The sequence below is a fragment of the Morus notabilis genome, unplaced genomic scaffold (assembly GCF_000414095.1).
Source record: "Morus notabilis unplaced genomic scaffold, ASM41409v2 Scaffold794, whole genome shotgun sequence".
NCBI lineage: Eukaryota > Viridiplantae > Streptophyta > Magnoliopsida > Rosales > Moraceae > Morus > Morus notabilis.
Window position 1 is genome coordinate 145,191 of NW_010359940.1, and position 22,622 is coordinate 167,812.

Here is a 22,622-nt window from a genome sequence, read left to right on the forward strand (position 1 = left end):
AATTTTAATAATATTGTTATATTATATATCATAATTATATAATATATTATATAATAATAATTTTATTATATTATATTACATTTTATATATTATATTGATAAATAAAATATTAGTGTTATATATAGCATAAGGATAAATATGTCAACATGAAAATATTCTCATTCCCATTAGGGTTAAAACATTTTTTTGAGCACTTATTAGGGTTGTGCACGGTCTGACTTGAATCGGCAGTTATATAGGACCCGTTTAGTTCAATGATTTAAAATTTTAATTTGAGTTTAGATGTAATTTTATATGAGAATTTTTTATTATAGTAAAAAAAGTTAGATGTGATTATTTTTTAGAGCATTTTACTATAGCAAAACTCAAATTCTAAACTGAAATCAGAGAAATAAACGAAACCATAATTTATAAACAGTTTAAAATTAAAATTGACCATTTTTTTCACGGTTTAGTCAGACTTGAAATGTTTTTCTAACAGTCAAATCTAGACCGTTACGTGTGTGTATGTATATATATATAACTTTTAATACTTTAAAATTGAACTCATTTCTTAAAATAAAATAAAAACTCATTTTAAGCTCTTAAGAAATTTAACTTTTTGTACAACCTAAAAGTGGATTCTTAAAATTTACACTCCTTGTTGCTCGTATATTTCTGGATTTCAAATTTGAGTGGAATTGAATATTGAATATTGAAAGAAAACATTGAAAGAAGTAAAATAAAAATAAAAAAACTCGGAAATGATATTTATTGCCCTCAACAACGCTCTCATACATGTCATTTGATTAGAATCGTTAAGAAATAAGATGCAATTTTTAATTGGATCTTAATTATAAAAATTTTAAAGTTGAATGGATTAATTGTCAGGAAAAAAAATAAAGACTAAATTACTAAATTTAAAAAGTTGATAGAGTGTTGTAAAAAAAAGCCTTATTTAAAACAATGGTTCTAAAGCATCCGATTAAATTGAAAATGTTAACACATGCATCTCAATCTCATCCGTCTGAGCAGTCCAAAAATGACGAAGTGCAAAAACAAATGGAGAATACGAAGAACAAGGAAGAAGAATTTCAAAAGTACGGAATAACGAATGATGCATATTATGATGTGTTTGTATCTACCATTATAAATATTCATTATTAAATAGTAAGATTCAAGTTAATATTGTCGTACTAAAGTTGTAAGTGTAACAGACCTACATTTATTTATTATTATTTATTTATGATTAGTATCATCTTCTTCAAAAACTATTGTTAAAAGGTGTTAAAAAATAGCATTGATCAATTCCTAAAAAATTCTAGGTGGGTTGATTTGATTTGTGTTATGTTAAACTTAAAAAATAAAACTAAAGTTAACCTTTTGTATTTATAAACATTTAATGCAAAGTATTGTAAAAATATGCTGTGGAATTTATTTTCATTGTTCAAAAGTAAAATGTTATTATCTATCGACATCCCTCACTGTATTACTCTATTAATTTGAGAATCTTTAGCCATAAGTTTCATTCTCACTATTATAACTTACATTATGGGGGATAATAATAATGATCTTTTTCTTTTTATATTTAGGGACCATTCAAAATTTAATGAACAAAATGAGAGTTTTTAAAATGTGAAAAGTAAAATGAGAATCATTCGAGCCCGTTTGGTTGGAGGATTCGTTCTCTGATTCGAATCATAGTTCATGGTTCGCTACAGTATTTTCTCTCATAAAAAACACACATAAATCAAAAATTGTTATAATTCATGAACCAAGCGGGCTCTCTTTGACAATACAAATGAGATTGATACAAAAGAACAAAAAATAAAAAGGTTACTTATGGTATTGTTTAGTTGATGATTCCATGTTATAAAAGTAATTTATTTGGGTTTTTTGTATATGATACTAAGGACTCGTTCAGTTTGCTAATTTGAATTTTTAATTTGAGTTGAGATGTTACTTTATGAGAGAGCTTTTAACTATAACAAAATTAAAATTAAAAATTTAAATCAGTGAAATGAACAATGTGTAATATTTTAATTCACGGCACCCGTGTTGTTTAAAGTTTCCAGACACACCATTTCTTAAACATAGTTTATTACACCAACTCGTAAGTCTAGTTCTATTTACAATTCCAATTCAAATGCACAAGTTAACGACGATATAAAAGAATCCTATTTATCTGGGGGATTTTAGTACAAATGTCTCGAAACCACACAGTAGGTAATAATTTGGTCCAATTTTTACTTTTAATAAAAACTACTCCAAAGTCTTAAAACAAAAAATTGCACATGCAAGTACGTATCTGATATTTGGGGGTGTTTTAGTAAAATAATCATAATCTATATTCTGATAAAATTAATCATAATGCGGTTTAAGAAAGTAAAATGGCCGATCCCTCCCCCAAAAAACTATTTTTTTTTTCTTTTCATCCTGGAGTTTTCCATCTTGCCCATACTTGTAGAGAGAAAAGAATTTCAATGACAATAACAAACCAGAAACGCATACATGCATCAAGTAAATAGGTTGTTCATCATTCAAACATGCAAATTTTATATTTGCATGCAAATTTGACCAACTTCCACAAAAATCAAAATTTACCCATAGAGAGTGTTAAAGAAAAATGACAAGAAATCAAAAAAAAAAAAAAAAAAAAAAAAAAAAAAAAAAAAAAAAAAAAAAGCCAAAGCAAATACTAGAACTCAAGGCTGTTTTATTTCTCATTTAGTTTCTTGATTATGGCCACGAGTGCCACTGCCACCCCGAATACCACATGCGGACTCAAAGCCAAGGAGTTTCCCTTAATCATCTTCTCTTCATCCTGATCTCTTTCTCTGAGCCATTTTTGTCTTCTTCTTCTTCTCAACTATACAATACAACAATTTTTGGCTCAAGTACTTGTACATTTATAGAGAGTAGTATGCAAACAATAATAAGGGTAGGCAAAAATTCAAGAGATGGATATAGACGTAAAATTATCTTATTATTTTCCTGCTCTACAATATAGGATCATTGAAAAGGTTAAAAGATAAAAAAAAAAAAGGTAATAATTTGGTCCAATTTTTACTTTTAATAAAAACTACTCCAAAGTCTTAAAACAAAAAATTGCACATGCAAGTACGTATCTGATATTTGGGGGTGTTTTAGTAAAATAATCATAATCTATATTCTGATAAAATTAATCATAATGCCAAACTCATTATCGGAGGAATATTCATCGATTTCTGAAACGCCAAACTCATCGTCTGATGATTCTTCAAAGAATGCCATTTTCTTTGGCCCAGGGAATGGCTTGCCTTGGTTTTTATAAATTATAAAGCGATTTTTGGTAATAGTTTCAATTTAATTGTGTTTATTTTTAATTTAGTAGATCTCTTGATTTTAGGACATTTGTTGGATAACTTATCCAATTGTCCAATTGTAACTCGTTTGAATATGTTTTTTTTCTCTTCTTTTGTTTTATTTTATTCTTTAAATTTTAAATAATAACGAGGTGTTTTTTTTTTTTTAAAATAATCATAATCTATATTCTGATAAAATTAATCATAATGCGGTTTAAGAAAGTAAAATGGCCGATCCCTCCCCCAAAAAACTATTTTTTTTTTCTTTTCATCCTGGAGTTTTCCATCTTGCCCATACTTGTAGAGAGAAAAGAATTTCAATGACAATAACAAACCAGAAACGCATACATGCATCAAGTAAATAGGTTGTTCATCATTCAAACATGCAAATTTTATATTTGCATGCAAATTTGACCAACTTCCACAAAAATCAAAATTTACCCATAGAGAGTGTTAAAGAAAAATGACAAGAAATCAAAAAAAAAAAAAAAAAAAAAAAAAAAAAAAAAAAAAAAAGCCAAAGCAAATACTAGAACTCAAGGCTGTTTTATTTCTCATTTAGTTTCTTGATTATGGCCACGAGTGCCACTGCCACCCCGAATACCACATGCGGACTCAAAGCCAAGGAGTTTCCCTTAATCATCTTCTCTTCATCCTGATCTCTTTCTCTGAGCCATTTTTGTCTTCTTCTTCTTCTCAACTATACAATACAACAATTTTTGGCTCAAGTACTTGTACATTTATAGAGAGTAGTATGCAAACAATAATAAGGGTAGGCAAAAATTCAAGAGATGGATATAGACGTAAAATTATCTTATTATTTTCCTGCTCTACAATATAGGATCATTGAAAAGGTTAAAAGATAAAAAAAAAAAACTACCTCATTCACATATGACCTGTCTGAAATGCCAAACTCATTATCGGAGGAATATTCATCGATTTCTGAAACGCCAAACTCATCGTCTGATGATTCTTCAAAGAATGCCATTTTCTTTGGCCCAGGGAATGGCTTGCCTTGGTTTTTATAAATTATAAAGCGATTTTTGGTAATAGTTTCAATTTAATTGTGTTTATTTTTAATTTAGTAGATCTCTTGATTTTAGGACATTTGTTGGATAACTTATCCAATTGTCCAATTGTAACTCGTTTGAATATGTTTGTTTTCTCTTCTTTTGTTTTATTTTATTCTTTAAATTTTAAATAATAACGAGGTGTTTTTTTTTTTTACCCCTAAAGAAGGTTGATCGTATCGAACAATATGAGTACCAGAACTCAGATCCCAACATCGTTTTCAATTTTTGCAAAATAACATGGATCGTGATTTTTTTTTTCTCCCTGAAAATAGACAGATCAGATATTATTATCCTTTGTGGGACTCAAACTTTTTCACGTAGGGATATATATGCGAAAATTGATGGATTTTTTAAGTGCATTTATCGTAAATTTCCCTAGTTTTGTTAATTTTTTTTTTTAAAAATCATTTTTTAAAATCTTAAAATAAATAATTTACGTAATTGAAAAATTAAATTAAAATTATTTCAAAAAATTTAAAATTGATACATTACACGTCATTGATAAAATAATGATTTATTAAAACCAATCAAGTATTTATGAAAGTCGATTCTCTAAAACAAAACAAAAAAATCTTAGTTTCAGAATAATGGTTGCAATGGGAGAGATTCATGGTTAAACTTAAACATGCTCAAGAATGGAACTTCCAAGCCTTGTTAATACGCGACAAAAACTACAAACATCTAAATACACTGGTTTCAGCTATACTGCTTTTGCAAAAACATCATTTTCACGAGTGCTATAACACTCATGAGGAGAATCCAAAGAATTTCTGCAGGTAAAAGAACCCAAGAAACTTAGCCAGCAATGTCCGGAGGAATATCCTAGGTAAAGCATCCACCACCAAAGTGCCCACTTTTAGTTTCCACTCCCAAATCCACGAGGCCCCGGCCTTGCCGGTGCTGAGTCTACAAACTGCCTCCTTGTCCCTGACCTTCGCTTCCTCCTTGCAGTACCAGGTGGAGCCTAAGAAGCCAAAAGGAATATCAATATTTCATGTAAGATCATATTCAGATAAAACAGTGTTCCTTGCCATTGTTACTAATACAAGCAATGGAGAACTAAATGAAAACCAGTATGATCATGAATATACACAAAGATTATATGCACAGAGAGGAAAACAAGGCACCTTTTCTTCGGCTTTGAGCGCATCCTCGAGATTGCTTAGTGAAGGAATAGAACCACCTTCCATTACACCCATCAAGTTTTTCATACGAACACGCATTTGAAAGAGTTGAGCAACAAGTTGGCTCACCTGGCATAGTTTCAAAAATAACGTGATTTTATGAAATTTGTATACTTCAGTGAATACAACCGTTGAAGAACACCTAATATTAGACATTTATCTTTTATCAAGTGCCTATTACAGATACCTGCTGCTCAGTTTTCCCAGAGTCTTGAGCAACTCTTTTTCTTCTGACAGGGGACTCTGCTAATAATTCTGGCTTCTCTCTTTCCTCTGCAAAAAAAAATAAGAGAGAAGTCAAAAAGGCGAAAGGTCAAATGTGGATTAGATCAAACAGAAAAAGAAGAAGCATAAACAAGAATATGCTAATTCACAGATGAAAACATTTTAATAACAGGATGAATAAGAAGAGACCAGGTGTCATTGCTTCAATCATTGATTCCATCATCTTTAAGTTCTTCTCTGCATCACGAATTTGTGCAGGAGTAATCTGTTTGTATATGCATTGCGAAGTTAATTCTATAGCTACAGATACAACCAAAGTTGTTGAAGCACCTAACATATCAGTAGATTTTAGATGTGCAGAAGTCGAAAATTATGCTTTCATACCTTCCCCATACCGGGAATCATTCCAATAACACGACTCACAGATCCCATGCGTGCAACAGCCCGAGTTTGTTTTAAGAAATCATTGAAGTCAAACTTTGCACTCATTATCTTCTTTTGCAATTCCTCTGCATCCTCTTGTTTCATCTATATGTAGAGCATAGATAACTCACTAGTACATCGTTTGGTTTCAATTATTGAAACGCATGACTCAAATATATACATAAAACTTACAACTTCTTGCGCCTTCTCCACAAATGAGAGAACGTCTCCCATTCCTAATATGCGGCCGGCCATTCGGTCAGGGTAAAAAGGCTCAAGGTCCTCCATCCGCTCACCTCGTCCAACAAGCTTGATAGGCTTCCCTGATACCTGACATCACAAGAACATAAGTGGATATAACCTTAACAATTAGCGAATTATTCTTTTATTCTCCTGACATGCAGAATGACAAGATTGACAAAATAAGATAAAAATTAAAAGTTCATATGATGCAAATAGTAACTGATTGATGTACAAAAAGGAATGTACAGCTCAAAGAAAAAAGGTATGATAATTTTTCTTCAAAGAATAATCACATGCAAATATGATTTAAGTGAGGTCCATATTCTAGGTAAGGACAAGGCAAACCTCTTGAACACTCAAAGCTGCTCCTCCTCTGGAATCACCATCTAGCTTTGTCAAAATAGCTCCAGTAATCCCAATCTCTACGTTGAATGTCGTCACCAAGGCTGTAAAGATAGTCAAAACCCACATATGTTAAAACAAATCATCAAATTTGAAACTTATTATTTCATGTGAATTTATATGGACAAGGGAAACAAAATGAAGGCTCTGCTGAGCGTTTAAATACAATCCATCTAGTAGAACAAGAATAAAGTTCTCAAACCATTTCAGTTCAGCCTCAAACAAGTAATGAATACCTGCAGCTTCTTGGCCTGTCATTGCATCCACAACAAGCAAAACTTCTGTGGGACTCAGTGCCCGCTTCACATCTTTCAATTCATCCATCATTGTTTTGTCTATCTGTTTAAAAATAAGAGAGCAAACAATGTAGAAGTAAGATCAATCTATGAGTAGTCAAACTGCCAGAGAAGTATAAAGATGATCTAAGAGAACTAGATAATTATTACAGTATAGATGTATTACCTGAAGCCTTCCTGCGGTATCTACTATTACGACATCTATGTTCTTCTTCTTGGCCTCCTCTAAACCTTGCCTAGCTATTTCTGAAGGTTTAACGTCAGTCCCTGCTGTATATACAGGAACATCCACCTGTTACAAGCTACAATTCAATATGAGGTTGAACAGAAAAATAACGTTTGTCAACTTTACTGGAAATGAAAATTCAGTACCTGTTGACCCAAAATAACAAGTTGATCAATAGCAGCAGGTCTGTACACATCTCCAGCAACTAGCATGCAATTCTTCCCCTGAGTTTGTTTTCATGTTGTATCGGTAAGGTTAGGCAGGAAAAAGAAGTAAGTTTACTCTAGACATGACTATAATACACACAAGAAAGAGGAATGATTGTGGAAATGCACCTGTTTTTTGAGGTAATAAGCCAGCTTTGCACATACTGTTGTCTTTCCAACTCCTTGTAGACCAGCCAATAAGATAACAGTGGGGCCAGATTTTGAAAAAACCAGTTCAGAAACCTCACCACCCATCAATTTCACTAGCTCATCATGCACAATCTACTCAAAAAAAAAAAAAAAAAAGGAGAAAACTTTGATGCTCATCACCAGTTAAAATTCTGCATATAAACTAATTTCTGAAATCTGTACTAAACCAGACTACTTTCCCATAATTTGTACTGAATCAATGAATAAGGCTTTCTACATGAGATGGGTGTCTTTGCTCATCTAAGTTGAACCTAACTGAAAAGGATCTAATGACAAAACTCTAAAGAAACCAATAAAATGTTTCATAAGCTTTAATTGAAAAAGAAAAAACAAAAACGCACCTTGACCAGTTGCTGATCTGGTTTGACACCGCGAATAAGGCCGGTACCAACAGCTTGGTCACTAACTGCTTGCACAAACCTTCTCACAACAGGAAGGCTTACCTGTTAAAAGATCATCATTTTAACATTTCATCTTATGCATAAAGCTTAATATACATGTATATACACACACATAGGTTTTTGGCACGGTCATCTAACATATACATTTCAACGACTCAATCACAACTCCAATTTTTACTACAGTGTTTTCTCTCACAAAAATCACATCTAACTTTTTCTGCTACAATGTTTACTCTCACATAAAGTCGCATATCAGCTCGAATTGAAAACTCGAAACTGCGAAACGAACGAGGTCTTAACATGTTACACCTTTACAGCGTCAGTGTTACGTTAAATTCATGCTACGCTTCTTACTTCTATAAGATACGTGAAATTTGGTCCCGTTTCGTAAACAAGTCCTATATGTATGTAAGTATTAAAATTTATTATGGCTTACATCTGCTTCCAATAGAGCCCTCCTAATATCTCGCATAGGCTCCACAATGTTTTCCTTGGTCAAAACCTCTGACGCACACAAAATATCACAAATAAGCATAATTTTTTACACTATAATTCAAAAACGAATCGAAAAAATCAAACAAACAAAAAAAAAAAACATCAAAAAGAATAAACCTTCTCCTTTGAGCTTGTTCCAAGCTGATTCTAAGCCGCTGGTCAGTTGCCCGAACATTTCCGCTCTTATGACGCCACGCATTTCCTTTTTGTTGCTCACATGCTTGGAATTCACCCAACTCCATATCTCTCTCTGTGAAAGAAAAAATAAAACTTCAAACGAACTAATTTTCCCGAACAGATTCTCGGCAACCAAACAGAGAAGTAATCGAGTGCGTTTACCGTGAACAAGTTCCTGGAAGACAGCGTGGTGGAGAGGTGCCTGCCGCTCCAAGCGGAGGAAAATCTGGGCGAAGTCTTGGAGTTGCAGAGAGTTTTGGTGGTAGAGAGAGAAGGAGAAGAAGCTACGGAGGAGGAGAAATGGCGGGAAGCCACAGCCTGGAACTGTATGGCTTCCATGGCCGATAACAGAAATTACTCTTCTTCTGATGAATTGTTGTGATATATCCACAACGCAATCTGATCGTTCTATCCATTTTGGCTATTTTAGCGGTTTATATACGGTGCGGCCTACGTTGTTCTCTTGCTCCCGCGGTGATCAATCACCGCAATTTTAATGATGAACATATAACTTGGGACAAATTGCAAACGTTCCACTCAATTTTGTTGGCTATGTCAATTTGGACCCTGAATTTTTGAAATGTGAGAAAAACACGTCCCAAACTTGACAAATTGCAAACAAACTCTTTTGTCACTAGTGGTTAAGGGACAATGTTTTTTCTTTTGAAACATTGGTTAAGGGACAAATTGATACTAATGACAAAGCCTAAATGGAGTCTCCGTAATTTTTACTGCTCAAGAAAACCAATGAACAATAGAAATCAATGATTATCAAACCGATTGGTTTTTACTTCAACTAGTTTAGTTTGATCAATTTGGAAGTCTCTTTTATAGCAGTAAGCACAATGTTTATGTCTTTTTGAATTTATGTTACAATTCCTTTGTAATCCAGATTTATGTAGCTTTTTGTTGACACTTGATTAATCTATTTGTGTAACATGAATCTAAAACTCTAATATTTATATCATAAATCAAAAAGTAAAATTTATTTGCCGCATTCCTCTTTCACAACATAATTTAGATCGTTCTATCCATTTAGACTAGCTTTTTTTTTTTTTTACCAATTTAGATTACATAAATAGAATCTAAGATTATCTTCAATGTAAATACTAATGTCAATTGTATATTTATCATCAAAAAGTGTGTAATGATATGTTAGTTTTATTTTTACTCTAATGTATAATGCTATTTGAAATACTAAATTTACTTTTTCTTATAATTATTAAGCTTTGAAAGTTGTAAAAGTAAACTTTTATATTTAAAATAATTAGAAAATGTAAAAATTGCATTAATTACATGAACAAATAAACATTTCAACCAATAACAATCAAATGTCAAATTTCTCATATGCTATATTTAGTAAAAAATTTACCACAAAGTATAGCATATGAAAAATTTTACACAACAAATAACATTGCATTTAAGAGTGTTTTTAATACTCAAATACAAATTTGTAATTGATATATCAATTATAGCATTACATTAGAAATACTTTAAAGCATCATTTTAGATATTGTAGACGAACTTAACGAGCATTTTTATTTGTCTTGGAGGTTTTAATCCCACTCTAATTTGTCGATTTTTGATACATTAAAATACTGTTTTGATTTTTTTTTTTTTTTTTTTATAAAAAATCTGATGCCCACATATACATTTCTATTTAATATCAGTTGGTTGAGTATGATTGGAATTAAAGGTGTTTTCCAAAACTTCAAACGCACCGTTTCGCTTTATTTTCGTTTTGAGAAAACACAAAAGAAGCGGACATGGCAGTTGGAAATAGGTTGTTAACCGTTATACATGACTGTTCAAAGCCACTTCAGAATCAGAGGCCTGAATTCTCACTCCGCCATAGCCAGGAGCTTGCTCACAACCACCGCCATTCCCTGGAACACCCACCTTAGAGAACTAGCGAAGCAATGCCTCTTCTCCGAAGCTTTAAATCTCTACCGTCGGATGCTCCGTTCGGGCCAATCGCCGAACGCTTTCACCTTCCCTTTCGTCCTCAAATCCTGCGCTTCCCTGTCTCTCTCCACCGCCGGAAAACTACTCCACGGCCACGTTATCAAGATCGGGTGCGAGCCCGAACCCTTTGTGCAGACGTCTCTAATTTCAATGTACTGTAAATGCTGTCTGGTGGATAATGCACGCAAGGTGTTTGATGAAAATCCACAATCGAGAAATTTGACCGTTTGTTATAATGCTCTGATATCTGGGTACACGTTGAATTCCAAGTTTTTGGATGGGATTGTTTTGTTTTCCAAGATGAGGGAGACAGGTGTCGCGGTTAATTCAGTTACGATGCTGGGTTTGATTCCGCGGTGTGCGGAACCTGTGTATTTGGCTCTTGGGATGTGTTTTCATGGTTTTTGTGTTAAGAGTGGGCTGGATATTGATTTTTCTATTGGGAACTGTTTGCTCACAATGTACGTGAAATGCGGATCAGTTCAGTATGCCCGGAGCTTGTTTGATGCCATGCCTGAGAAGGGTCTGATTACTTGGAATGCGATGATTTCTGGATACGCACAGAATGGATTTGCCACAGAAGTTTTGGACCTTTACCGGGAAATGAAACTATGTGGCATTTATCTCGATCCCGTGACGCTTGTTGGGGTTTTGTCGTCTTGCACTCATCTTGGAGCCCATGGTGTTGGCCGTGAGGTGGAACAGCAGGTTCAGCTTTGCGGGTTCGATTCAAATCCCTTTTTGAAAAATTCTCTTATTAATATGTACGCTAGGTGTGGAAATTTGGTGAAAGCTCGTGAAATTTTCGATTCTGTGCTCGAGAAAAGTATAGTTTCTTGGACAGGAGTTATAGGGGGATACGGAGTGCACGGACATGGGGAGATTGCCGTGCAGCTTTTCGAAGAAATGATTAAGACTGGAATCAGACCTGATAAAACAGCGTTTGTAAGCATTATCTCTGCCTGCAGCCATTCGGGAATGACTGATAAGGGACTCGAATATTTTTCTGCAATGAAGAGTAAATACGGTTTGCAGCCAGGTCCGGAGCATTATTCTTGTGTGGTAGATCTTTTAGGACGAGCTGGTCGGCTGAAGGAAGCCAAGGATCTTATCAACTCAATGCAGGTAAATCCAGATGGTGCAGTATGGGGAGCCCTCTTGAATGCTTGTAAAATTCATAAAAATGTAGAGCTAGCGGAGTTAGCTTTTGAACGGATCATTGAGCTTGAACCTACCAATATCGGTTATTATGTTTTGTTGTCGAATATATATTCTGATGCAGAGAATCTGGAGGGGGTTTTAAAGGTTAGAGTGATGTTGAGAGAGAGACAGCTCAAAAAGGAGCCAGGGTGTAGCTATGTTGAACTCAAAGGGAAAGTTCATATGTTCTTGGCTGGAGATAAAACGCATTCTCAGACAGCTGACATATATGGAATGTTGGATGAGTTAGAAAATTCTGTGAAGCAACTTGGTGGGCCTAATGGGGAGGATCATAAGAGGCGAAAAGGTGAAGAACAATTGATTGGTGAAGGTGTGCATAGTGAGAAGCTGGCAATTGCATTTGGACTTGTGAATACTAGTCCAGGGACTGAGATCGTTGTGATAAAGAACCTAAGAGCATGCGGAGATTGCCACTTGTTTATAAAGCTGGTTAGCAAAATAGTGGACCGTAAGTTTGTTGTGAGAGATGCGACTCGCTTCCACCATTTCAAAGATGGGGTTTGTTCTTGCAGAGACTACTGGTAGCAGTAGGTGGTAACAATGTATTCCAGAGCCTGCAGCCCAAGCCCCGCATCGGATATGCACTGCGAAGACCATAAACATTTAAATGAGAGCCTGTGAACTTGAAGGCACCTTCAGCTAGTCACTATTAGGCAAGGTTGCGAGGTTTTACAAACTGCCATTCTAAAGCCGTGTCTCTAAGTACATGAAAATCATGCATTGCCAATTGGTGTTGCAATGCTGAACACAAAGCAAGAGGATGAGAATTTTCGCTCCGATCTTTGACAAATACAAGTGAAAGTGGTTACGGGTTTTGTAGAAAGTGATTGAAATTTGGTTGCAGACTTATCACCAATGTCATCTTTGAAAGGGTAGTACAAATTTTACTGAAATTTTGGAAAGAGAAACCTTTTTCAAGGGTACTTAAGAACAGGATTGTACTGAATCAAAACCAGGTAGAAAGGTTTGAAAATGACGGTATCTAGCATCTAAGGATAGTCGTGGAAGCAAAGTTCTCCACTATGGCGGAAAATTTTGCCCTTTTTTTTGGGTAAGCAATTTGCATACATAATAAGATATATTCATTTAAAAAAAAAAAAAAGGTAAGATATATTCATTAAAAAAAAAAAGTCCGTATCTATTGTAATTCATTTACTCGAGTAAATAGTGGCAATTTTAAGTACAGTGGTAAATATAGGAATAGTTGTCATAATTTGTTAATTCCCTAGCAGCAAAAAAAAAATGTTAGTGTATCATGCCCTTTGGAGACATGAGTCACTGTGCAAACAAATATCTACTAAGATTCCTAACCTTGGCCATTTCAAGTGACTGTTTTAACGTATTTACACGAGAAAAGTAACCAACAAGCTTTTATAAACTTTAGTAAACAAAGATCTATCATGATGGAGTTATTATAAAGAGTCTTTGTCGCAAAAGGAATTAGGGAATCAATGGCTGTTTGTTTCTGGTCTCGTTTCATTTTTCATAATTTTTGAGAAAAAAAACAGAAAACGCATTTGGTGTAAAATTTTCTAAAATCAAAACTAAAAACACCCGTTTTCATTTTCTCTTTTTTTCTCATCTTTTTGAATGTTTTCCATTTTCATTTTTCTTGTCCCCCCGCCGCAGTTTTTATATATAATCATGTTTATAATATATTAAATATTAAATATATTATTATTTAATATATTTAATAATAATATAATATTATTATTTATTTAATATATTATTAATTTAAATATTATTACATGTTTTTAAAAATTAAACCGAAAATAAAGGCTCCGTTCATTTCGCCGATTTGAATTTAGAATTCGAGTTTTGTTACAGTAAAAAGCTCTCAGAAACAGTCACATCTAACTTTTTTGCTACAGTAAAAAGCTCTCACACAAAATCACATCTCAACTCGAATCAGCGAAGTGAACGGACCATCAATTTCATTTTTGTTTTCATTTTTATACAAAAAACAAAAACGTTTTGGAACCAATTCCAAATGCACCCAATAATTCTAAAACGGTCTTGAAATCTACAAGAATCCCTGGAGTTGGTCAAAGACATAATTCAAACCAGTGAACCACCAGACAAAACTTTGCTAGTGAATTTCGGATGCATTTTCCAGAAAAAATAAAAATAAAAATGGTGAATTGCTTATATCGAAGAACGGTTAGAATTTACATCCAGTCGCTTCACTACAACATAATTTCAAACCATATGTTTGAGATAAGAGTCCCTAAAAGAATATGACCATCTAAAATGATCACGTATATCCAGCGATCGCTACAACATATTAGTTCCAGTAATACATTCATCTTCAACAAATGGAATGGTTCTGCGCACAGACAATCTCAGCGGAAGAGGCTCCTTCCCTGCAGATAGCAGCACATCAAACTGTAACTATCACAAATGCAGTAAAATCATTTTCTTCTGATAACAAGAGAAGGGAAAAAAATTAATAAATAATAAATAAATTAATAAAAACCTCTACCTTCAACGAGTTTTGCCTTTTCCATGCAAATGGCAGCGTAGTGTGAACCATCCAACTCCATAAGTGCAAATTGCCAATTGCTTGTTAGGATATTGGGGTCATCAAATGACTCAACAATAATTTCAGATGCCTGATAGAGTATTAAAAAACGCGAAAGGTCAACATCTGAAGGAATTTACTCGCATACTATTCACTACGATCAACATGAAAACGCGATGTATGAAGAACTCAATGCAATAAAACATGGCAGATGACAGTATGCTACTACTTAGCCACTCCTATGCCCAAAATAATAGCCTGTTAATGTATGGGACAATTCCACGTTCACAAAGGATATAGGAATTTGGTTCTCTCTATGAAAGTAATTATGTTTGCAATGGTGTCAAATACCTTTTTATCCGTGTCCTTTAAGACGCGAATTTCTCCTTTAGGTATTACTGGCCTAAATCGAATGGTGAAGGTATTAAAAGGTGCAGCTGAGAAACCTCTCCCCAGTGCTTTCACATATGCCTCCTGGAAAGTGAAGTAAATTCAGTAAACAGTGGCTCAAGAAAACATATAGCAAGTATAATCTCAAAGTTCAATTACTTCTAAAGGAAAAAAGAAGTAACATACTTACATTGTACAATTCTTTGCTAATTGCTAAGTATTTAAGTAGGATTCTTGATAACGAACTTATTAAGAAGGATTTTTGTAACGATTTAACATCAAAACACTAATTGCTAACAATCTCAAAACTTCCAACATATGTCCACCAAAACGAACTAAGAGTATTGATTTTCATGTAAAATCCACAATTTCGCAAAATCTAGCCAAATACGTTATTCTAATTTGTTCATCATTATAGAATCTCACCAACCTTAAGAGTCCATAGCTTCATAAACTCCTGACGCTGGATTTCAGGATTCGTAATGGCAGACAAATGTTCCAACTCATGAGAAGAAAAGTACCGCCGAGCGAAAGCTAAGACATGACTTTTTATCTTCCGTGCCTTTTCTTCAACATCAATCCCAATCTACATTAGAACACAGTGATCTTAAGACACAAACAAGCCTATAAAACTTGAACCACCAAAAAAAATAAAACTACCCTTTAGACACACCAAATACTTACTTGCGCGTCCACAGTCACTCCACAAGCTATCAAAGAGGAAGTGTGTGAGATATTGAAATGCAATGGGGCTGGTTGCCAATCAGCATTTTCCCAATCTACCTACTCAAAAAATTCTACACAAAAATGTCAAAACCCATCAACCGAAAAGGAAATAAATAAATAAAAGGCCAAAATAAACAAGAAAATGAAAGCCCACCTCAGGCTTCCCGTAACTGTTCTTCCTGAACTTCAAGGATTTCGGGTCCACAAGAGAATTCGTCTGATCTAGTAAAAAAACATCACACAGTTATAACATTCAAAAGAGATGATAACAAAAACCCTCGTTATGTTTTATCGAGATGTTGCATTCCGTCCAATGTTTTCATAAAAATTTTAGTTAGGGGAAGGTTAAAATTATAGTTATGGGAAGGTTTTTAAGACGATTTATAAAATTTTAAATAAGGGATGATTTGAGCATAATTTGTCAAACATTAGCATGATTTATAAAACATACGAATATGTATAACATTACTAAAAGTCAAACGCTGCATTTTCATAAAACACATTAGGCGTATTTTTGTTACCTCGATCACTTTTAAACTCCCTGTTTGGATATGTATTTAATTTAACAATATTGTCAATTTGCACATTTTATGGTCATTGACATAATATCATCCGGAAATTTTTTTTTTTTTTATGCGGGTGGTTATGAATTTGTACAACTGATTTTAAGGACGGTTAACAAAGGGTACAGACTTATTGCAAATATCATAATTTGACATTCTTTCTTTTTCATCAAACTCAAAATCCGTATTTAGGAACACGAAAACCATAACTAAAAAGCAATGAATAAGAGAGAACCTACATATCTAGCAATGGTGGTTCGAACCAGAGCTCGAGCAAGCAGAGCACTTTTCCTGAGCTGATCCCCACGCATGCTCAGAACGTGATCTTTCTCACACGGCGATAGAAGCTCCGAATACCGATTCATAAGGCTCGAACTCCTTATTTGGTCGGGCAAAACAAACCAAAAATGGGTTTCCCTGCAAAACCCAAAGAACAATTCAAACGAAAATTCAAACCAAAAACTACAAACTTAACGGAAATTGAATCCATAATTCTCGTACATTGGAGATGGAAGATTCACCGGAACCAAAGGGGATTGATACGATGATGAGGCGGGAGAAAAACTCCTCTGAAAACAATGAAAATTCATCGCGAAATACCGTCTCTGGTGTAACAAAAACATGCATAATATGGGGTCGAAGGTTCTAGAATCTATTTATGAAGCTGCAAAATCATCTGGAGCTCGATTGATTCAAGAATGTGGGTTTGGCATTGGGAATTATCGGAGAAGAAAATTTGAAAATCGTAAACCTAATTTCTTCGAACGATGATGATAAAGAGGCTCTTTTTACCTGAAAATGGACGATTAGGTAAACGACAATGTATTCCAGAAACGACGATTTAAGTTCGAAGTATTGAAAACGACAATATACCATAAAAACGACAAAACGGTTTTAACCTACCGGCATAGGTAAGGCAAACAATATCATGCCTCCCGAGTTTTGAAATGTATTAATATGCTTCTTTTTTTTCACGAGTCACGAACTCAAATTCTATTATTACAGTATTTATTTTTATAAAAATTTAAATTCTTAATACATACAAAAGTTAAATTATTCTATTATTACAGTATTTATTTTTATAAAAATTTAAATTCTTAATACATACAAAAGTTAAATTCTTAATTTAAGTTGTGAAATTTCCTAAGCCTTGAAAAATAACAAAAAGTCCTCTACCCCACTAAAAGATGATTTTTGTATAAAACACAAAAAATCGTTTCTTTTTATCACTTGTTCCCGATTCTATCTCTCAGCCATTTGTACCAATCAAGAAAAAAAAGATTGTAACTTGAACCACAAACAAAATTTATGGTATAACTTACAAGGTAGATACAACTACTAAATTATCTATTAGAGCACATAATAAAACTAATATAAAATACGATAATTTTATACTTTTGAATTTATTCCAGAATAACACATGAGCTGCCAATGTTCTCTTCAGTGCTCTTATAAACCGTTGACAATTAGAAATTTTCTGCAGATTTAAAATTTATATAGAGCCGTGGAGTAGCTGGGATATATATCATGTGTGTGTGTACGTGCGTGTGTGTGTGTGTGTGTATATATATATATATATATAATACAACGTGAATGTATTGGGTTAGGAGCTTTACTTCCAAAGATAGAAGATGGTTAACATGGGGTTACCAAAATGTCAAGTGAAAAAACATACAGGCTAAGAAGAACCAAACGTGAAAACCACACATGATGAAATCATACACACCACATTTTTACCAACACAGATAATGGGAAAAAGAAACCAAAGAATTGCCAAAATTTCTTCTTTCAACATTCTTTCCCCCAGAACAATAATCAAAGAGCTTTCAAGTTTCAACGCCAAGCTTCAACAAGCTCCTTTCTTGAATTTATGCGGCCAAGAATTCCCGCTTTCTTGATCTTCTCACCGGATCGGATGCTCTGAACTATTGTCTGTTCATTCACCTTCTTGGACCCTTTCTTGTGGCTTGAACTGCTTGATTGACCTGTTTTGCTCTTCAATGTGTTTTTTTGAGTCTCTCCACTTTGACATTTGGGAGAGGTGACTTGGGACACAACCTCACAAGGACAATTGTCAGCGAAAGACCGGTTTCCTCCAGTAATGATGTTCTCAATGGAAGATAAGAAACACGGAGATCCATCTCCAGTTATGGTACTTTCATCTTGAGTTGAGTGCCAAGAAGGGCTTTCTGGAGCAGGTTCATCAGTGAGATACACTTTCTCGCCTTCATTTCCCGCGCCAGTCTCCTCCTTGGCCTCTTTGGTGCATGGTTGGGAAGAGCTTTGGTGGCCATCCTCATCGGAAGGCCCAAGGCGAGTTTGGGGAGATGTTTCGACCACAGAGTCTTCTCTTTCTCTAAGTGTCCTGACAATGAGAGTCTTGAGGAAATTCATCACTTGGACTGCGTACATCAATGCAGTCAAAGCATCTGCATTCTGCAACAAGAAGTTAAGAGGGTAGCAACCTGATAAGTATTTCTTAAAAGAAAAGACTATATGGTAAATTAAGTCACAGTATAGTTGCCAGATTAATGATTTTTTTTTTCCCTATATGTCTCATAAACTATATAAGGAGCTGAAAATTGTTTTTTGAATCTTGAACAGTACATGATTGTCACTCACCTGAGTCATGTTTGGTGCAAACACCATAGCAACATTGCGGGCGTTCATCTTGTTCAGATGCTCCAGTTGCGCGACATCTGCCATGAGGTTTACTGCCCAATCAAGCAATGCGGCTTCTGTCTGGGGAAGGAGCCTCACAAGGTACGCACGCTCCTCTTACGATTGGGACTGCATCACCTGCTCCGGTGAGAGAGAGTCCAACAAACCGGTTGGAAGTTCTCTAAACCAAGCCTAAAGAATCACCAAGACATCATATAGGACATGACATAAACCATTTGAAAGTGCTAAAAAATTAGACGATAAGACGAAATTGATTTGGTTTTGTATAAAATTGTCCACGTAGCATATGGATGCCTCACGAAGTGGATTGCCCATACGTCCCACAATTAGGGTGGAAATGACTCGAATGTCAGACCTTGTTGAGAAGAACGAGCAGCTTACTACCCACCAAATGATCGGTGTTTCTAGTTGATAACATGAACCTCAAAATTCAACAATTTGGTAAATGATATGAAAATCAAATAAAAAAGGGGCCAAATCTATACCTTAATAAGGCCAGCCAAACAATGAACATCAATGTCATCTGGTATCACCCCCCTATTTAATTGGTCCCTAACATACTCCTCTTGGCTGTTCTCAGCATTAATTCTGAAGATCCCTTCTGCCTGCAAATACGAGTTCCAAAACTTCATTGTCTTCTATAACTATTCAGGTGGTTTTTCAGTTTTTCCAAAATTCTTATAGTTACACATGAATGGAACAAAGACAAGATCTTAGACCTTATTTCTTTCATAGGTTGGTTCAAACCGTTTTTACTGTAGTGTTTTCTTTCATAAAAATTTAAACAAGTTTGAATTTTCTGTTCAAATCTATAAACTAAACGGGCCACTAAACTACCTCAAGAGTAGTTATTCAATCACATTTCACTCTTTATTTACCTGAAGACCCCCTCGCGCATACAAATGCCTTTGCATCAACAGGAGTATTGTTGGGACGCTGTTTCCTCTGGAATCAAACGAAAGTTGCATAGACTCGGTAGAAACCCCAAAAACATTTGTACTTCAGGTGAAAAAAAGAAAAAAAAAAAAAAAAAAGTAATAATGTCAGTAGAATAAAACATGATGTTAAACTAAGGAGAAAAGTATGATATAACATGAAAATGAAATGCCTCAAGTCCCTAATCTTTGGTCAATTTAGAAACCAATCCGACTGATTTCCTGTATCAAAGAGGACATCCAATCCTCTCTCTCTCTCTCTCTCAATCTCTCTCTTTATATATATATATATATATATGTTTGACAATGTCATATCCTAAAATTCAGTTGTTTTCTTACAACTTACAAGTTGAGCAAATAATGAAGCCGGCAAAAAATTAAATTTGGGATAGCAAAATGTTATTGGATGTGGATTTAATTTATATAAATATGAGAAATGATTTTTTTTTTGGTCATTCAATCCCCATTCTTTGCAACCAGGAAAAATGGATGCCTCATAAGCAACCCAAACCCAACAAAAAATTCTTTTTCAGAAATTAACCCAACAACATAAATGCAACGAATGACATATAAATACAAATAGACACAACCCAATTCTCAAGAGAACAGAGGATAAATTTTTGGAAAACAAATCATCAAAAAGACTAGACATCTATAAAAAAAATAAAAAATAAAAAAATAAAATAAGTTTTTGGGCAATACTGACCTGGCACTAGGAGGCCTCCTGGGAACTTCAGGCTCAAACTCAACAGGCAAGCCAAGAAAGCCATTGAAGCGATCAAAGGTGACATGGGCAACATGCCTAACATTTGAAGGCCAACCAATCTCCATAGCAGAAGAGAACTTTCCTCTCTCAGTATTACTACAAGGCCCAATCAAAGACTTTCTAAAAGCAGCCACCAAAAGCTCCAAAACAGACAACTGATCTCCCTGATCTCTATCTCTCTCCTTCCTTTTTCTCTCACTAAATCCACAACTCTCTTCTTCTTCCTCTTCCTCTTCCTCTTCCTCTTCTTCTGAACCCAAATGGGATTCAATTATTTGACTGTTAATAAGGGCATTGGGGTCTGAACCATCACATGTTGTAGAAGAAGTAGAAGAAGAAGGAGAAGAAGAGCTTGTTGTTGAAGGGAAATGAGATGGGGATTGGTGGAGTACTACTTCAGTCATATCTTTTTTTTTGGTTTTGGGGACCAAAAAAGAAATTATTTTGTGAAGAAAGAAAGAGTCTTTCTTTGGATTAACTTGGCCAAAATTGCCTAGTTTATTATGATGTTGAACTATAATAGCCGGGATTGATTATGAAAGGAAAGACCAAGATTTTATTTCGGATGTGAAATGCTGAGTTGGAGTTGGAGTCGGATTCAAGGAAGGTTTTTGGAGGTTAGGACGTGACCATCATCACTTTTCTTTTTGTTTTCCTTGTGCAAAATTTTTTAAAAAATAATATATAAAATTCAATTTCAGGATAGATTGTTGTGTGTTGTTGTTGTTGTTGAGAGAGAGAGAGAGAGAGATAGGGAGAGAGTGCTGAGAATGATGGAGAGAGAAGGAGAAATGGGGTTGTGTTTGTGTATATATAGATATATTATATAGCTGTATATATTCAAGTGGAGACGAAAAAGAAAGAGAGTTTGGTGGTGGTGTTTTGCGCTTCAGAACAAAGACATCTTCCACTATCAATTAAGAACCTTTTTTGGGCTACATTAGCTATCTCACTTTACAAGGAGCCTATGAGCAATTATAGGCTTTATTGAAGCTCTACATTATATAAAGCTTGAAATTAAATTAGTTTCTCAGAGAAAAACAGAATTTGAATGATTTACGAGTTTTTTTTAATCTAATCATGGTATCAAGATAATCCACGTAAATAAGACTAAGACATGACTGTGCAAAAATAGTGCCCAAAACTTGAACCTTATTTGGTGGAAATTCTTTGGAGAATGCCCATATTCTTTTTGTTAGGTGAAAAGATTAGGAATTTTTGCCCCCATTTTATGTTGAGAGGACACTTGAAGTTGAAGATATTCGTCCTGGAGTATTAAAATATTGTCAAATAATTTTTCTTCTTCTCTTTAGGATGGAATGACAGGTATTCAGTTGTATAAATAAAATTATATGTTACCTAAAAGGCTAAAACCACATGATTCTGACAGGTTGTGCCAAAGGTTGAAGACCAAATACACTACGCCCATTTCATTAACCACTTATTTTTTTCCTTATTATTATTTTTTTATTCCTTTTATTTTCAATGCTCAAGAGCACTTGACACTAGGCTTGATTTAATGAAAACAGTTAATAATTTATGGAAATGCCAGAATTTGGCGTCTAGTGGTTTCCTTACAAGTAACATCCCTATACTTTTTTTTGGCTCAATGTTAGGATATTGTCTCCCTAAGCACTATTTGGTTCAAAATATGGGATGCTCAAATAGAATAGGCTGCAGCATATTAAAGATGATCATTAACTATTAGTAATTATGTCTCCCTCCTCTCCAACCATACAAGAGGAGAAAAAGAAAAGAAAAAAAAAAGGAAGAAAAATCAAAACCATATAATACTAGCATTACCATATTAAAGATGGTCATTAACTATTAGTAATTATGTCTCCCTCCTCTCCAACCATACAAGAGGAGAAAAAAAAAAAAAGAAAAAAAAAAGGAAGAAAAATCAAAACCATATAATACTAGCATTAAATATGGAGATGCAAACATGGGAATTTGGTAATTGACGTAC

General features: G+C 34.3%; 5 protein-coding genes across 5 annotated transcripts in view; 1 reads left to right on the forward strand and 4 right to left on the reverse strand.

Moving 5' to 3' along the window:
- LOC21402093 (ABC transporter B family member 29, chloroplastic) overlaps positions 1 to 3,252 on the reverse strand; it is an 18,682-nt gene extending 15,430 nt beyond the window's left edge. The window contains exon 1 of the mRNA XM_024163917.1: positions 3,174 to 3,252. Coding sequence (XP_024019685.1) covers positions 3,174 to 3,252 — 79 coding nt within the window. The remainder of the gene's footprint in view (positions 1 to 3,173) is intronic.
- Positions 3,253 to 4,956: 1,704 nt separating this feature from the next.
- Positions 4,957 to 9,279, reverse strand: LOC21402095 (signal recognition particle 54 kDa protein, chloroplastic). The gene is made up of 15 exons (XM_010095439.2): positions 9,047 to 9,279; positions 8,825 to 8,957; positions 8,649 to 8,716; positions 8,153 to 8,254; positions 7,731 to 7,883; positions 7,542 to 7,619; positions 7,336 to 7,461; positions 7,110 to 7,212; positions 6,817 to 6,917; positions 6,421 to 6,558; positions 6,190 to 6,333; positions 5,995 to 6,070; positions 5,768 to 5,853; positions 5,524 to 5,649; positions 4,957 to 5,360 (listed from the first exon to the last, which is right to left on the reverse strand). Exons 1-15 carry the CDS (start codon positions 9,221 to 9,223, stop codon positions 5,253 to 5,255), a joined length of 1,719 nt encoding a protein of 572 aa, XP_010093741.1. The 5' UTR covers positions 9,224 to 9,279; the 3' UTR covers positions 4,957 to 5,252.
- Positions 9,280 to 10,681: 1,402 nt separating this feature from the next.
- LOC21402096 (putative pentatricopeptide repeat-containing protein At3g11460, mitochondrial) lies at positions 10,682 to 12,937 on the forward strand. Its single transcript, XM_010095440.2, has one exon. The coding sequence runs from the start codon at positions 10,685 to 10,687 to the stop codon at positions 12,593 to 12,595; it is 1,911 nt and encodes a 636-aa protein (XP_010093742.1). The 5' UTR covers positions 10,682 to 10,684; the 3' UTR covers positions 12,596 to 12,937.
- Positions 12,938 to 14,211: 1,274 nt separating this feature from the next.
- On the reverse strand, positions 14,212 to 17,009 carry LOC21402097 (4'-phosphopantetheinyl transferase HetI). The gene is made up of 8 exons (XM_024163896.1): positions 16,772 to 17,009; positions 16,510 to 16,687; positions 15,862 to 15,924; positions 15,666 to 15,764; positions 15,412 to 15,567; positions 14,943 to 15,065; positions 14,553 to 14,682; positions 14,212 to 14,433 (listed from the first exon to the last, which is right to left on the reverse strand). The coding sequence occupies exons 1-8, from the start codon at positions 16,891 to 16,893 to the stop codon at positions 14,345 to 14,347; spliced, it is 960 nt and encodes a 319-aa protein (XP_024019664.1). The 5' UTR covers positions 16,894 to 17,009; the 3' UTR covers positions 14,212 to 14,344.
- Positions 17,010 to 17,794: 785 nt separating this feature from the next.
- On the reverse strand, positions 17,795 to 21,320 carry LOC21402098 (rho GTPase-activating protein 5). The gene is given in 5 exon segments (XM_024163895.1): positions 17,795 to 18,706; positions 18,893 to 19,123; positions 19,438 to 19,557; positions 19,831 to 19,951; positions 20,594 to 21,320. Coding segments are annotated over 5 exon segments (1,539 nt in total). The 5' UTR covers positions 21,058 to 21,320; the 3' UTR covers positions 17,795 to 18,103.
- Positions 21,321 to 22,622: the final 1,302 nt, after the last annotated feature.

Excerpts from the sequence above, each read along its gene's own strand:
- LOC21402096 (XM_010095440.2), top strand. The coding sequence starts at position 10,685 with ATGACTGTTCAAAGCCACTTCAGAATCAGAGGCCTGAATTCTCACTCC.
- LOC21402095 (XM_010095439.2), bottom strand. The coding sequence starts at position 9,223 with ATGGAAGCCATACAGTTCCAGGCTGTGGCTTCCCGCCATTTCTCCTCC. Across the intron at positions 7,462-7,541 it reads TTGTTATTTTGGGTCAACAG|GTGGATGTTCCTGTATATAC; the intron begins GTACTGAATTTT and ends AGCTTGTAACAG. Across the intron at positions 5,854-5,994 it reads GATTGAAGCAATGACACCTG|AGGAAAGAGAGAAGCCAGAA; the intron begins GTCTCTTCTTAT and ends TTTTTTTTGCAG.
- LOC21402097 (XM_024163896.1), bottom strand. The coding sequence starts at position 16,893 with ATGTTTTTGTTACACCAGAGACGGTATTTCGCGATGAATTTTCATTGT. Across the intron at positions 15,765-15,861 it reads ACAGTTACGGGAAGCCTGAG|GTAGATTGGGAAAATGCTGA; the intron begins GTGGGCTTTCAT and ends TTTTTTGAGTAG. Across the intron at positions 14,434-14,552 it reads AAAGGCAAAACTCGTTGAAG|GGAAGGAGCCTCTTCCGCTG; the intron begins GTAGAGGTTTTT and ends TGCTATCTGCAG.